Raw genomic sequence first — 16585 nt, 5'->3', positions numbered from 1 at the left:
TTTCATGCCCCTCGAATCTTGTAACTGCCATCTGGTTCCTGTACAAATTTTAAATAGCCTTTCGCTCCCTGTATTTTACCCTTACCACCTTTAGAATTTGAAAGAGAGTATTCAAGTCAACATTGTCAAAAGCTTTCTCTAAGTCTACAAATGTTAGAAACGTAGGTTTACCTTTCCTTAATCTTTCTTCTAAGATAAGTTGTAAGGTCAATATTGCCTCACGTGTTCCAACATTTCTATGTAATCCAAACTGATCTTCCCCAAGGTCGGCTGTAAAGAATTCGTGTTAGTATTTTGCAGCTGTGACTTATTAAACTGATAGTTCGGTAATTTTAACGTCTGTCAACACCTGCCTTCTTTGGGATTGGAATTATTATATTCTTCTTGAGGTCTGAGGCTATTTCGCCTGTCTCGTACATTTTACTTACCAGCAGGTAGAGTTTTGTCAGGACGAGCTCTCCCAAGGCTCTCAGTAGTTCCAATGGAATGTTGTCTACTCCGGAGGCCTTGTTTCGACTCAGGTCTTTCATTGCTCTGTCAAACTCTTCACGCAGTATCGTCTCCCATTTCATCTTCATCTTAGAACTGGGTTTCCATCTGACCTCTTCATATTTATACAATTGGTTCTCTTTTCTCCAAAGGTCTCTTTAATTTTCCTGTGGGCAGTATGTATCTTACCCCTAGTGAGGTAAGCCTCTACATCCCTACATTTGTCCTCTAGCCATCCCTGCTTAGCAATTTTGCACTTCCTGTCGATCTCATTTTTGAGACGTTTGTATTCCTTTTTGCCTGCTTCATTTACTGCATTTTTGTATTTTCTCCTTTCATCAATTAAATTCAATATTTCTTCTGTTACCCAAGGAGTTTTACTAGCCCTCGCCTTTTTCCTACTTGATCCTCTGCTGCTTTCACTACTTCATCCCTCAGAGCTACCTATTCTTCTTATACTGTACTTTTTTCCCCCATTGCTGTCAACTGTTCCCTTATGCTCTCCCTGAAACTCTGTATAACGTCTGGTTTAGTCAGTTTATCCAGGTCCCATCTCCTTAAATTCCCACCTCTTTGCAGTTTCTTATGTTTTAATCTACAGTTCATAACCAACCATCTATAACTAATGATTAACTTTTCACCGCCAAGGCTAACAGTACAGGGCAAGGTTGCTCAAATTGTACTCCTTAAGGGAGAACTGCTGTATTTTAAAGAATAATTGAAACACCATAACTTGTTTTGCATGCATTGAATCTTTATTTTTTAAGCTACCAACCAGCTTCCAAACAAATACAAAAATGATTTCCTCAGATTGAGTTTTCAACTTCTTTTAATCTGTACTTTTGATAAGATTATAGCACCTACCTTCCTAATTCGTACCTTCTGTAGCTTAATTCGTACTTAGGATATGATAATAAATCCATTGAATAATGAAGCAACACGTCACAGTATCAAATTACGAACCATAAATGTAATCTTATTTCCATACTTACATGTAATTAAATTACACATGGGAAACGAAATATAAATGCTTAAGAAACTAAATCGCTTAAACTGGCATATCGAAAATCTGTTGATTTGAACACAGATATCACAGAAATATTTCTTAATTTTACTTTGCACGCCAATGCAAAGGTCATGTACCGAACCTTTACATTTCATGCGCCGAATCATATCTTCTTCTCGAGCTTCCTTACTCAATGGATATAACCGATTCACTCTGTCCTTTACTTTTTTATTCTTAAAGTTTTCACTGATCTGTCTTTTTTATAAGTTCGTGAACAGTTTTTAAAAATTTTGTTAGTCTTTTCTTTGGCTTCTATTTCTTTTCTGTAAGGACTTGATGTTGATTCCATTGTTGGTTTAAGTCGTTTCATATTCCTTATCTATATCTGTTGTTACACACGGGTTAGAGATAATGCGTTCAAGTAAGACTTATATTAGTTGACTGTTAATTTCGGTAACTGTAGCAATATCGATTTTGGGTCCACATTCAAGAGACATTTCAGAAGATTCAGACTGATCATTGAGCGGCTTTTCAATGTGTGCTGGCCTTACAGATTTTCTCATTGTTGCTTCAATTCCATCAGCCGATTCTTGGTCTGACTGATCAACAATACGTACAGTAGTGGCTACAAAGCCCTCTTGTTTGATGACATTTCTATCACATGGCCACAAGCCAGCTGCCTTAAAAACGTTTAGTGCTGACCTGAGATATACATTATCCACGGATTCCTCAATGTTAGCTTGTTTTATGACACTGCTAGGACGAGGACGTAGCCATGAATATACTGCTTCATTTTAGCCGTTTTTTACTGTTTTAAAGAACAGTCTCTCCAATGACTGGAGACGATGAGTTGTGTGAGCAGGAAGTGATATCATGATTATGTCATACTCACGAGCCAGCCGAATTCCCTCTAAATGTGTGCTATATGTATCAACTTAAATTTTTTTTCTTGTCCCTTTCTCCTAATTTTGCACACTTTATGAAATGTGCTAGTCATCCAACCTACAGTTCTGATGCTCTCCATTCATTTGTCAAGCATCCAAATGCTGTGTTTGATGGATCATAATGATCATGATGTTTGTGGGACCCTCAACGGCATGGTTATCAGTGCCTGTACAAATTCCCAATCTTTTCACTTTACAATCTCGCCAGTTTCATGAATGATGATGAAATGATGAGGACAACACAAATCCCCTGTGTTTGATGGAGCTACCCTTTTTAAGACACCATTCATTCTGCTGTGCTCAAATATTAAAATCGGAGGTATGAATTCTCCTGCTGCATTCATTGTACATACACCCATCGTAAGACCATTTCCTCCACTTGTGCTTGCACCCACGTGGTGTTTACCTTTTCGAGCGATTACTTTAGACGGTTTGTGAATTGTGGATAAGGCGGTTTCATCTAAGTTATATTTATTTGGTTGGCAGTAAACATGTTCATCTAATATTTCCTCAAATTTATCAAATAACTCATTATCATGTTCTTTATTAGACCCCTTCATTCATGCCATCAATTTTGCTTCGGGAAATCTCAAGGAAAAAGCGGGATTGTCCTTTATAAACATGTTCTTTATTCAAGGGATGCAGGTTAGTAGGCAAATTTACTTAAGTCAGTAATAGTTATTCTGAAGAAACTGAATTCTAAATTAATTATATGCTGTGCTATTTCATCTCTGCTCTCAGATCATTAGGTCTTCCAAATTGTGATGTTTTATCTAAACTCTTCAAACGATAACGCCATGCAGGCTTTGGTGTATTGTATCTTCTACATGTCCGCCTCGATAGCTGAGTGGTCCGTGTGACGGATTGCCATAGTGCGGTCCCGGGTTCGATTCCCGGCTGCGTTAGAGATTTTCTCCACTCAGGGACTGGGTGTTGTATTGTCTTCATCATCATTTCATCCCCAACCGGCGCGCAGGTCGCCCAATGTCGAGTCGAATATAATAAAACCTGCACCAAGGCGGCCGCACCTGCCCAGCAAGGGGCCTCCCAGCCACTGACGCCAAATGCTCATTTCCTTTTTTCCATATCTTCTACATGCTTCATTACATCCAATTTCACCATTCCGTTGTATCAGTAAACCTCATTCCATATCCACATGTTTCCATTTATTATAAACTTTCTCCATTGTATTGATCAGCTGAAACGAACAATATTTAGTTGGTATATAATTTTTTGAATGTAGTTTCTGTCAACGCCTAAATCTTACCAGTAAAATTTTTTGAGTGTTGAATAGCCTTCGGCTTCCAATTATAGGGTGTTTGGAGGTGATTTATCTCTCGATAAATCGAATGTAGCAAGACACATGAGAGTTCTTCGATTTATCGAATATTTTTTTTTTAAAAGGATCGTAATTCTAGTTCGATTTATCGAAGTTATTAGCAAGAGCCATTGAATTTTAAAATCTTGGAAAACTTTCTGCTTCCTGTTCCATCAGCTCTTTCTTTCGTGGTGTTCGAGTCGTCTATTAACTTAATACCAGCATAATCAAAGCTTTAGAAATATGTCGCTTTCCATTCGCTGTTACCAGTTTCTGTGTTTATACTTGGTGGCTATAAGTGAAATGCAGATACTTATAGAGGTTCAGTGTGGGCTGTAATTATCTACAGCCGCTGCTCCTCGCTGCACCGCACACCCACTCCATACATAAAGGTGAGAAGATCTGACCGATGGTTATACAGCAGCATACTCAAGAAAGGACGTTATATACAAGAGCTCGGTGAAAGTTCTCAGGCTGACAAGAATTATTCGTAGCTATTGGTAGATATTCTAATGCCTTAGTGTGGAACTGAGTTATGCTGGAAAAAAATTAATTCCAATTTTGGCTACCAGGTGCAAATCTGGCGCAGTGAATGCAAGAAAGACGTATAGGGGTTTCCGTAACTAATGAATTAGGAACATGATGTAGTCAGGAAAGGTCAACAAGTGAGATTATTAACTGCTGCTTACACTATGTTTTTAATATGAGCACCAGAGATGCTAGTGAAGTGCTCTGCAGCCGCAGACTTGCACCTAGTGGCCAAAATTGGAACTAATGTTTTTTCCAGTGCGAAACGGTTCCACATTAACACATTAGAATGTCTACCACTACCATACGATAAATACAGCCGACACTTGAACTCTGTGAGTACCTGCATTTCAATTGTAACCACACGGTATCACAAATAAGAACGCGCACTACTCAGCACCTGCCACGTGAGCAGCACTAGATCCTCCGACGTAATGAAGTTCTGTGCCTGCCGTCGCAGGCTGCTGCTGCTGCTCCTGGTGGCGTCGTGCGCTGGCGGCTGCGGGCTGTGGCGACGGGGTCGCAGCTGCTGCTGCGGCTGCGCGCCGCAGGACGACGACGCAGCGGGCAGCGACGCGGGCGCCCCTAGCGGCTCCCTGCGCAGCTCGGCCGGCTCCTGCTGCCCCCCACCACACTACAGCCGCTGCTCCTCGCTGCACCGCGCGCCACCTCCGTACACTGAGGTGCGTAGCTCTGGGTAGCATTCATTTCACGCTAGGTGGCGAGAGCCCTACGTCAACGTGACGTAGGCTCGCGTCATCATGAGTTTCACGAGTTGTCCTATCGACTGTTGGGTGCATTCTGTATACATCGACTGTTGTATACGTCTTGAATCTGCACTGTTCTTTGTTCTTAGTTGATTTACAAGATGAAGGCAAAATTAAATGGAACTAGATGGTTTAATATTTCCAGCAACATTCGGAATTACTTCCAACTTCAGTTTCTCAGTAAAACGTTTCTGCCCACATGAGTTATGTACATTGCATTGGCTTTTATAAAAATACGAAACACTTTAATTTCTCCCTATTTCACGTTTTTATCCACATGATTTATGCATGATTAATCGGACTAAAAAATGCCTAGACACTTTCGTTATAGTTATGATTTCTTCTTTCAGATATTCGTAATGTTCATGAAACACACAATAACATCCCACATTCTTTGGATTGCAGCTTAATATTTAATTATTTCATGTTTCTATCCACAGGATTTAGACACGATTCATCGGATTTAAAAAAAAATGGGATAGCATTCATTTCAGGCTAGAAAAATAACAAGACACTTTCGTTAGGGTTATGATTCCTTCATTCAGATATTCGTTATGTTCATGAAACACACAGTAACATCCCACACTCTTTGGATTGCAGCTTAATAATTAATTATTTCACGTTTCTATCCACACGATTTATGCACGCTTCATCGGATTAAAAAAAATTGACTAAAAGCTTTTTTTTTTACTTTCGTTATGGTTCCTTCGTTCAGACATTCATTAAGTTCCTGAAACACACAATACCATCCCAAATTGTTGGGATTACAGCTTAATAATTAATTCAACTGCGATGAGTGTAACAGATAACTCCTGTCACTTCGTTTGTACACATGTATTTACATTTAGCTTTGACGTTATCGGTAAAACCGCAAAGATCGATATACGCACTCATGTAGTCGATTTAGGTCACAATGACGTAGTGCTACGTCGCTATGACGTAGGGTGTTGTGGTTGGCAGGGGAGCCAACACCGTGTTACTAGAGGAGGCCGAAAGGCACGCGATTTAGCTCATGCAGGCTGGCGTGAGGTCTGGAACAGGACAAGGAAATTATAATTTAGAAATAACGGACGTAGCGGGGGGAATACTTAACTTTAATCCATTAATGACGAACGTCGCTCTTGACATTACATGATTCTCAATATCAATGTTAACTGAATATGGCGCCATGCTAGGTCGTAGCAAATAACGTAGCTGAAGGCTATGCTAACTATCGTATCGGCAAATGAGAGCGTGAATCATCGCTAGCAAAGTCGGCTGTACAACTGGGGCGATTGCTAGGAAGTCTCTCTAGACCTGCCGTGTGGCGGCGCTCGGTCTGCAATCACTGATAGTGGCGACACCAGGGTCCGACGTATACTACCGGACCGCGGCCGATTTAAAGGCTGGTGTCTGGCGGTGACACCACATAGGCTTCTCCTCACCTAGGGTGAGATGAATGCTACCCATTAGCTCTGACAGAAGGTTATACAGCAGCGTATTAGAGGAAGTACATTTGTATGAAACAGCAAGGTGAAAGGTTTCTGGCTGACAAGACTGTATTCGTAGCTATTAAGATACAGGTGCTAGGAAAAACGGAAGATGTATTGATGAAAGTGTGGCAGTAATAAAAACATCGTTTAAAAAGTAAAGTTATTATGAGCGCAAAGACAGTTGACACTCGGTGCAGTGTCTGATGGGAGCGGCTGTATATGGAAAATGCCTTTACGGTCGCTCCCAGCAGCCACCGTGCCGAACGTCAACTTTGCGGATACAGTATCAACCCTTGGGACTATTACACCAAGGATTTTTTTTTTTTCAAATAAGTATTTCAAATCCTTAATATCGAAAGTCAATGTATTTAGCGAGATTAAAAAAGGAAAACTAACACAAATGAAAGAAAACCGAACTTGCTTACTAAAAATCAGATGTTTCCTTCATTAATTAGCAGTGATGGGACTTGCAGTATGATGACATACTGATGAAACAACTAACTCCGACAATTTATTGTGCCTTCGATGTGACGATAATCAGCCAGCAACTTTTCATGTGTTTACAGCACTAAACTTATAAATGGACGTCCCGTAATGTGCAAAGTGAATTTTTGGCTACCTTAAGTACCTGTAATACGCTTCTTAGAAACTTATTCGGTGACATAAAAAGTGTAAACTATGTTGCAGTCATAGCAGATGAAACAACATAGCCACCAAAGTGCGACTTAGTGTCTGTGTACCATTTGTTGATGCTTTGTTGGAGGTAGATGAATGTTTTTAGGGCTGTACTCAACGTAAAGTAACACTGCTAAGGCTCTGTTTCATATGATTATCATTGTTTTAAGTCCGTTTGATCTGCTTGCATCCAGTTGTAGAGGTCAGTGCTTTGATGGTTCAGCTAACATGATCGGATTATGTAACTGTGTCCAGCTGTATTTGTGCACCGCCCAGCAAACTCTTTAAACCTAACACTACAAGAATCTGCGAAAGGGGTCCTGGGATCTCGAAGTGCATTGAATGCACTGCCATGCAAACTCTTTGAACCTAACACTACAAGACACTTCAAAAAGAATTCTGTAATCTCGAAATGCGCTGAATTTTGTGAAGGATCAGGGATCCACCGAAAATATTACATCTCTCTTCACTTGAACACTGGTACCTCTACAAATTTCAAACCACTCTCTCCTACAAGTGTGGCCATGAGGTACTTGGTAACGCATTCTGGTTTGTACAGCTGTGCAGAACTTCAAGAAATTTTTCGAAATGTTAAAAAAAATGAGAATTGAGACATTGGGTCCAAAACAAATGACCTTTTTTATTAATATGCAGTCTCTTGCCTTCTCTTTCATGTTATCAGTTTTTGTAAAACGGGTTGGTCACCTAAATAAGCTATGGAAAACATAGCACTGCAGAAGAATTCCCTACACTTAAAGGAGGCCAGTAAGAGATTTCCACCTTTGTAATATTGATTACATTTATGAGAAACAATTTTGAATCATTCTGGGCTGAAACAACTGTAAGTAGGCTGTTTAGGTTTTTTTTTATTGGTAACGCCTCCGCCACGTAGCGCTCTATGAAAATCACTGGCTGTGCCGTGTGCAGTCTGTGGCTGGTTTGCATTGTTGTCTGCCATTATAGCGTTGGGCAGTTGGCTGTTAACAGCGCATAGCGTTACGCAGTTGGAGGTGAGCCGCCAGCAGTGGTGGACGTGGGGAGAGAGATGGCGGAGTTTTGAAATTTGTAAGAATTGGTGTCATGAACTGATGTATATATATGTATATTATGACTATTAAGGTAAATACATTGTTTGTTCTGTATTAAAATCTTTCATTTGCTAACTATGCCTATCAGTAGTTAGTGCCTTCAGTAGTTGAATCTTTTACTTAGCTGGCAGTAGTGGCGCTCGCTGTATTGCAGTAGCTTGAGTAACGAAGATTTTTGTGAGGTAAGTGATTTGTGAAACGTATAGGTTAATGTTAGTCAGGGCCATTCTTTTGTAGGGATTTTTATTGTTCTTTCCTTTTCAAGTGCTCCTTTTTTTTTTGAAGAATGTGTATCATAAAATTATTATTTAACACATCTGTCGACAGAAAGTTTTCACATTAGCAAATGCATTTAATTTTATTTTATAAAACCAATGCTGTAACACAGCTGGAAAACAGATATAAAATGAAACAAGCAACTATGAAAGGCAAAGCATAAAAATATCATTCAATAGTCATGTGACATTTCATAAGTTAGTACAAATTCTCTCAACTCTCGTAGAAAGACGCTTTTCATTGTCAGCTATACAGATGTAAGAAAATATCTTTCCAAGTAATGAGCGTGTCGTTTTTGCGATGCTTTCTACAAAGGAATGTCAATAGCGGGGATAATGGCCTCTTTATTTTTTTCTCCACCTGTGCCTCTGAAAGGCACACACTAATGGCTTGTTTCCAGGTGGCTGTCGCCCAGCTGGGTGCCCACGACGCATTACGTGCAGGTGGTCAGTTAACTTTCTTACCGAAATATTTACGACACCAGTCAGACAGAAGTCAATGTACTTACCTCATGATAAACAAAAGTGAAATGCTTTGTGTATAGATATCGTAGTTACTACGCTTATTGCTGTGATGAAGTAAGTACTGTACTGTAACGTATTGTTGTGCTACAGAAAAGACTGTCTCATTGTAGATATACCACAAAGTTACTACTAAAACATGTTTTCCTTTCCAGAAGAATTCAGAAAAACTGTGCAGATATATAAAAAAAAAAAGATACACCGCAAAAGCACAATGTAAATTGTGTCACACATTAGTAGCGTCGTGATATAATCGTGTAGCTATCAAAGAAACCAAATAATCTCACAGAAAGTACTTCAAATAAAGAATGTCTTTTCAACTAAACCAAAATGTTGCATTAAAACCTCATTAACAGTATATGTTCTAAGTATGTAAGCCTTATAGTCGTTACGTAATCGTGCAACTAACAAGCAAGAATGTACAAATAACAACACTGTGTCGTCTGTACACTATAACAATGCATTCGTAATTTCTGTTTAAAAATGTTCCCTAGGTTCTAGACTGGATAGTTAACTTCAAAACATTGTTCCATGTTAACAGTTTCTCAGTGTGACAAAGCATACTAGAAATGTGAAGTGAAAAGTTTTATCGCAAAGACAAAGTTAAAAAGCAGATTATATTTCAACAAAGGGTTTTAAATGTGAAATGTGGTGCAAGCCGTTAGTCTTCCTACTATGCAGAGCTACAGCTTCAACGGAGTTATCATTGGGTATATGGTACATCGGTAAAGAAAGCTGAAATTTTTCTCAAGGTTAGTGTCTATGTTATTTTCCTCTGAGCCAGCCGGTGCACGCGGCTACCTGCGGTGCGAGTCATTGTCTGTCTCTTTGTTGGCGCACGCCGTTATTGGGATTAGGAGACCTAACGTCTACAAATTCACCTTGACGAGAAGGCCCTGCCCTGTTTGAAGCTCGCCAGTTCTGATGGAATTCAGGTCTGTCGTTTTGTCGGTAGTTTACATAGTTTCTTGTTTGTCGGTCATGTGGCGGAGAATTTCTCCCTGAATCGTAACTGCGCGCTGGACCGATGCGTCTGAAGTTATTCTGTCTCCCTTGATAATAATTTTGGTTCCCAAATTGTCTGTTTCTCTGATTGCCTCTGTGATAGTCATTACTATGGAAATGCGATCTTTCTCTGTAACTATTATTACTCTGCCAGTGGTTGTCATATGGGTGGTGTCTGTTTTGGTCACGATTTGCGTTGTAAGAATAGCTTTGTCGTGTCCAGTTATTACTGTCATCGCGGAATTGTGACAGGTGTGACCTGTAATTGTTGTGCTCCTGTTTTCGCGTTCCGCGATTGTCAGAGTCAATTTCCAGTTCTTGTAACAGTCCCTGAAAAGCTTCAATGTCGTCTTTGCATCGTCCTGCTAAAATAATCTGTCGTAAATGTTCAGGTAATTTGATTAAGCAAATGCGGATGAGTTCTGAGGGGCTGTATGGGTTTGAAAGATACTGATGCTTATGTAATATGTCTTCAAAATATTTCACAAGACTGGAAAATTCAGATTGTTCGAAATGTTTCATCATAATGATGCTATGTTTCACTCGGTCTTGTGTAGCTTGAGACCAATATGCTGAGAGGAAGGCATGATAAAATTCTCCTTCACTGTGACGATCGTGAATGACCGATAGCATTCTTACAGCTGGTTCATTCTCCAAGTAGCCACACATAAATTCTAATCTGTGCTCTAATGACCAGTTGGGAGGAAAACAATGAGAGAATTGATGAAGCCACGCTTGTGGATGAATGTCGTTGCCAGAATTCTTAAATGTTTTGAATTTACGTGCAGTAATGAACAGCTTATAGTCAAAATCATCGTGTCGGCGGGTAGCATATCGGTCATTGTTACGTCGTGTCGGCGGTTCCATCTCAAAATTTGGTGCACCTTGCCAATTTCTTTCATAATTTCCGAAATGCCCTGTGTTATTATTTTGTGGCTTTTCCGTATTTCTAAGTCCCTCTTCAAGTGTTGGAGTGCGAGTGTCCTCTAAAATACGTAATTCTTGTATTACCTGTGTTAGCTGATCTTGCACTTCCCGGATTTCTCTTTGGTGTTGTGTATTAATTTGATTCTGATTTTGTTTGAATTTCCTAATTTGTTAGCACTCTTCTGTATCATTCAGATCATCATCTACCTTTGTAGATAAGTTAATGAACTGATCTGAAAGTTCGGCTACTTTCTCCAATAGTGAACACATTTCCTCAGTGTGTTTTTCTGATCCAAGTTTCAGAGTGTCCATTTGTGTTGAAATCGAATCTACTGTGTCCTTTAAGTTTTCCTGAGTTCTTGCAAGTTGCGTAACCGAATCGGTGGATGCAACTGAGTCCATTTTAGCTTCCCAGGTGTCGTGATTTTCACCAACAATAGTTTGCAGTTCTTTTATGGCTGCTTCATGATTCTGTAATGCATTTTCATGCCGGGAAAAAATAGGTTGAAAATGCTCACAAATTGGTGTTTCTACCTCATTACAGATTTTTTGGCATTTCGATTCAATGTTATGTAACTCAGTAGTTAAATCTTCACGTGTTTGTTCAAGTGCGGTGTCTAACTTTTGAAGCTTTTGCTGTGTTTGTCTCTGATTTTGTTCCATTGTGTCTAACTGTTGCTGTGTTTGTCTCTGGTGTTGTTCCATTGTGTCCAACTTTTGAAGATTTTGTTCCATTGTGTCTAACTTTTGAAGATTTTGTTCCATTGTGTCTAACTTTTGAAGCTTTTGTCCCATTTGTTGCGTTAATTGTAATAACAATGCACTGGTGTCTGAAACATGTTCCTTAGTGCTATGCGGCAATGCATTTGAACCGGCAATATTCGCAGTTTGAAAAACAGAAAATGTGTCTTGACTTATTTGAGAAAACGGTGAGGACACAAAACCTGAATCTACAGTATTTGCAAGATTGTGTCCTGTCATTTCGGAATCCTGAGGTGAGCTGTTGCCGACCGATCGATCGATAATGCTTCCCTGTTCACTAATTGTTTCACTGCCTACACAATTATTTGCAACTCGCTCCATTTCCCTATGCACAATTACCAAATTACTACTTTGAACATTAGTTAATTCATTACATGGTGGCGCTAACACACTGCTTTCGTCTTCACTGTCATTTCTCAGTTTACTTTGGAGCCTAGTATTACGTTTTTCACACGCCATTATTGTCACAATATTTCACACAATAACACAGAAAAGGACAATTTGAAGAGCAAAAATAAGAAAACACATTAACATAGCACTGAAAATAATATCTCGTTAATTGCAAGCCCAACTGCGAAATACTTGGTGCAACTCTGCATGCATGCCACAGGACTAGTAACAGTAACTGCATATATAATTTTCTTTTCCAGTACTTGGTAATTTTTTTTAGAATTAGTTTTTGTAGTGTGCCACTTTAATTTCATAGACATTAAGATGTGAATATATATTTCTCTTATCTGCATTGTTGTCTTTAGTGTACTATTTTTTCTGCTTGTGGGTTTGTCATGTTTAGGTATAAGTTATTACATTTATTGCTGCTTGCTTTGCTTACTTGGATTTTTTTGTCATTGCTGTTTGTATTAATTGTTTTGTCCTGCTGCATTTCCTCGTCCCTTAGTTTAGCATCTAAGCTCAGTAGCTTTAACTTAGCTTAAGATGGGGTAGGTTATAAAAGAGAACGAGTTGTGATGAATTGGAAGAAATGCATTGAGAAGCTATAAGAAATGATTTGGCCAAAAAAGTAGTGTACAATGGAGAAAAACTATTTTTGAAAGAGGATGTGAACAGAATAAGGAAAGCATGCTTGGATAGGATATTTTTGGTGGAAACAGATGTTGAGATATGACGAAAGATCTACAGAATGAAGTTTTGGGTTGGACTGCAGTACCAAATGTTACACTGAAAACAAACCCTGTCCTTTCCTTTTGTGTTATCCCACTATGTGTTTGTGTACCTTGTCTGATGAGAGCTACGTTGTAGAATTTTTCTGATAATGTGTTATTTACTTTGTAAAGATGTTTAGACATTATTTATCTGTTCTGTTTTGTTGCTCATATGTGAAGTTGATGTTTAAAAAGTTATTCTGATCTTTTATGTACTTATGTCATAATTTATGTAACACTGATGTGCATGTTTAGTTCTATTCTTTTGTAAAGCCTGTTTTACTACAAATGTTATCCGTATTATTATGTTTTTAATGATGTATTTTGTACCTTTGTTGTTGTATTCTCATGTTATAAAATTGTAATTGACACCAGTTCATCAAATTAAGTAACTTGTAATTTACATTTCGCTGCACACGTTTCTGTTGCTCATAGTATATGCACAATATGTGAGAAGTAGGGACTGATAGTGTTTGCACGTGTGTTAATAATTCAGCAAGGGACTGGATAACAGCATTGCTGGTTCTAAGGACAGTTCCAAAAACTTTGTGTGTGCACAAGTGGTGGTTGATGGACTTGCTATATTCTTCGCAAGACTCTTCGATGGTGATTGTGCACCTGCACAGTCGCAACAGATGGCTGCTGGCTATCTCTACAAGGACTGAAGTGGTTCTACACCTTTGATGACTCACCAATACCATTATTTCTACAAGGACTGCAGTGGGTCTGCACCTCTGGTGGCCCACCAATACCGTAATCTCTACCAGGAGTACAATGGGTCTACTCTGTGTTGACCTACCTACCAATATTCTTCAAAACTTCGACTGACTCTGCTGTGGGTTTGCTCTGTTGTGGCCCATTACCTGTCTGCATGTCAAGAGTCAGCACTGTCTTTCTGTTGGAAGGACAACACTACTTCTTCTAGACTGCATGGAAATGCACTACTTCCGTGTGCATTTTCTTATACTACTTAGACTTTGAGAAAAACGCTGCAATTTTACTTTGATGAATGATCAGGTCTGTCTTTATGGACTGTGAGAAAATTTTAGCTTTTGACCAACATTGTATCAGTAAGTGTGTGCATTTGATATCTTTGTTATTGTAATTATGAAAAATTTTATCAAATCATTATTGGCCATTCCCCAAAACGATTTGTAATTTTTTTTTTGGGGAGCATGGGGGCTATATAAGTAGGCTGTTTAGGTTTTTTTATTAGTAACGCCGCCGCCACGTGGCACTCTGTATGAAAATCACTGGCTGTGCCGTGTGCAGTCTGTGGCTGGTTTGCATTGTTGTCTGCCATTATAGCATTGGGCAGTTGGCTGTTAACAGCACGTAGCGTTATGCAGTTGGAGGTGAGCCGCCAGCAGTGGTGGACGTGGGGAGAGAGATGGCGGAGTTTTGAAATTTGTAAGAATTGGTGTCATGAACTGATATATATATATATATATATATATATATATATATATATATATATATATATATATATATATATATATATATATATATATTATGACTATTAAGGTAAATACATTGTTTGTTCTGTATTAAAATCTTTCATTTACTAGCTATGCCTATCAGTAGTTAGTGCCTTCAGTAGTTTCAATCTTTTATTTAGCTGGCAGTAGTGGTGCTCGCTGTATTGCAGTAGCTTGAGTAACGAAGATTTTTGTGAGGTAAGTGATTTGTGAAACGTATAGGTTAATGTTAGTCAGGGCCATTCTTTCGTAGGGATTTTTGGAAGTCAGATTGCGTTGTGCTAAAAAAAAAAAAATATTGTGTGTCAGTTTAAGCACAGTCGTGTATAATTGTTCAAAGGGGATGTTTCACAACTTCAAAATATAAAGATATGGATATTGATTACCCAAAATTCTCCTGTAAAAGAAAAGTCCTTGAGCAGCACAATGATTCCAAGAATTCATCTGTAAACATTCACTGAAATGGGTGATAAACATAGAAGATTTTATCACAGAATAATGGTCTTACCTATCAGCTTTACGGAATCACATAGCATTAAATTATTCATGTTTGTAAACCAAACTGAAAAAATTTCTATGTTAGAACAAATAAGCCCTCCATCACAAATATTAAGTCAAAAGTGACCAGGTTTCGACGTTACTATGAGCATCATTTTCAGAATTAAACTAACTGTTCTAAAACATATCAGGTATGTAATACATTAATAAAATTAAAGTTTGTACTGACTGGAAAGAGATGCAGTACTTACACGTCACATTTTAAAAAATCTAAGCCAGAAAGGCGACGTCATGAATAGTTGTAAATAAGATGGCGAGCCGCTAAGGGCTGTTCGTACTTGAGTGAATAAGGGCTGCAACAAATTTCTTCTTCATGATGACAAACACTGAGACTATATTTTATCTTTCTATGAAACAGATACAGTCAAGGAACACTTGCTACTCCAACGATGTCTCATAAAATTACCCCAAGAAGTCATTCTACAAACATTGGTTCAATGGATAAAATAATGAAATATCAAAGAAAAAAAGGAAAAACACCTACCTGATCTACTGCCAGAACTAGGGACAATCATACAAATAGCGCTGATGACGCCTACAATGTCCTCTACTACAGAGTGGCCCTTTTCTTGTCTGTGAAGGGTGGAAACGTATGTTCGGCCTGTAATAGGGCTGGACTGTCTAAACGTCATTTTTTTCCAGTGCCCATAGATATGACTTGATGAAACTTGATGTTGGTGACATGTGCAAAAAGTTCTTATGTAGCAGTCAACTGAGGAGGAGTACTTGCCTCTAGAAATAAGTTATTCCTCAGATTTATTTATTTGTCTTGTACAGCTACTGACTTACTTCATAGGGCAAAAATAACTTCAGGCATAATTTGGTGGCACTGCTATCGCGTTTATGCACAGCTTGGCTGGTTGGGAGCATTCAAAATGCTAGTAAAACCATTGCCACAAGTAAACAGATGCAAAGTTATCTGACAGATGTCATACTTCATATAATGATTCTTGCCGCCTCCCTACCTCCAAAATAAATAAATGTTCTGATGTCAGCACCTAACTAAAGGTGCCGGCCGGTGTGGCTGTGCGGTTCTAGGCACTTCAGTCTGGAACCGCGTGATCGCTACGGTTGCAGGTTTGAATCCTGCCTCGGGCGTGGATGTCTGTGATGTCCTTAGGTTAGTTACGTTTAAGTAGTTCTAAGTTCTAGGGGACTGATGACTACAGATGTTAAGTCCCATAGTTCTCAGAGCCATTTGAACCATTTAACTAAAGGTGCCTCGGTTAAAACATATGGCGATCTTCAGGAATAAGTAAGGTTGTTGTTGTTGTTGTCTTCAGTCCTGAGACTGGTTTGATGCAGCTCTCCATGCTACTCTATCCTGTGCAAGCTGCTTCATCTCCCAGTACGTACTGCAACCTACATCCTTCTGAACCTGCTTAGTGTATTCATCTCTTGGTCTCTCTCTACGATTTTTACCCTCCACGCTGCCCTCAAATGCTAAATTTGTGATCCCTTGATGCCTCAAAACATGTCCTACCAACCGATCCCTTCTTCTAGTCAAGTTGTGCAACAAACTTCTCTTCTCCCCAATCCTATTCAATACCTCCTCATTAGTTACGTGATCTACCCATCTAATCTTCAGCATTCTTCTGTAGCACCACA

At 39.0% G+C, this 16585-nt stretch overlaps 1 protein-coding gene across 1 annotated transcript in view; it reads left to right on the top strand.

The window, feature by feature from the left end:
- LOC126355462 (protein enabled homolog) overlaps positions 1-16585 on the top strand; it is a 501028-nt gene that overhangs the window by 385903 nt on the left and 98540 nt on the right. The window contains exon 4 of the mRNA XM_050005778.1: positions 4746-4968. Within this exon, the coding sequence (XP_049861735.1) occupies positions 4746-4968 (223 nt within the window). The remainder of the gene's footprint in view (positions 1-4745; positions 4969-16585) is intronic.

The sequence above is a fragment of the Schistocerca gregaria genome, chromosome 3 (genome assembly GCF_023897955.1).
Source record: "Schistocerca gregaria isolate iqSchGreg1 chromosome 3, iqSchGreg1.2, whole genome shotgun sequence".
NCBI lineage: Eukaryota > Metazoa > Arthropoda > Insecta > Orthoptera > Acrididae > Schistocerca > Schistocerca gregaria.
This window is presented reverse-complemented; position numbering and strand designations above follow the sequence as displayed.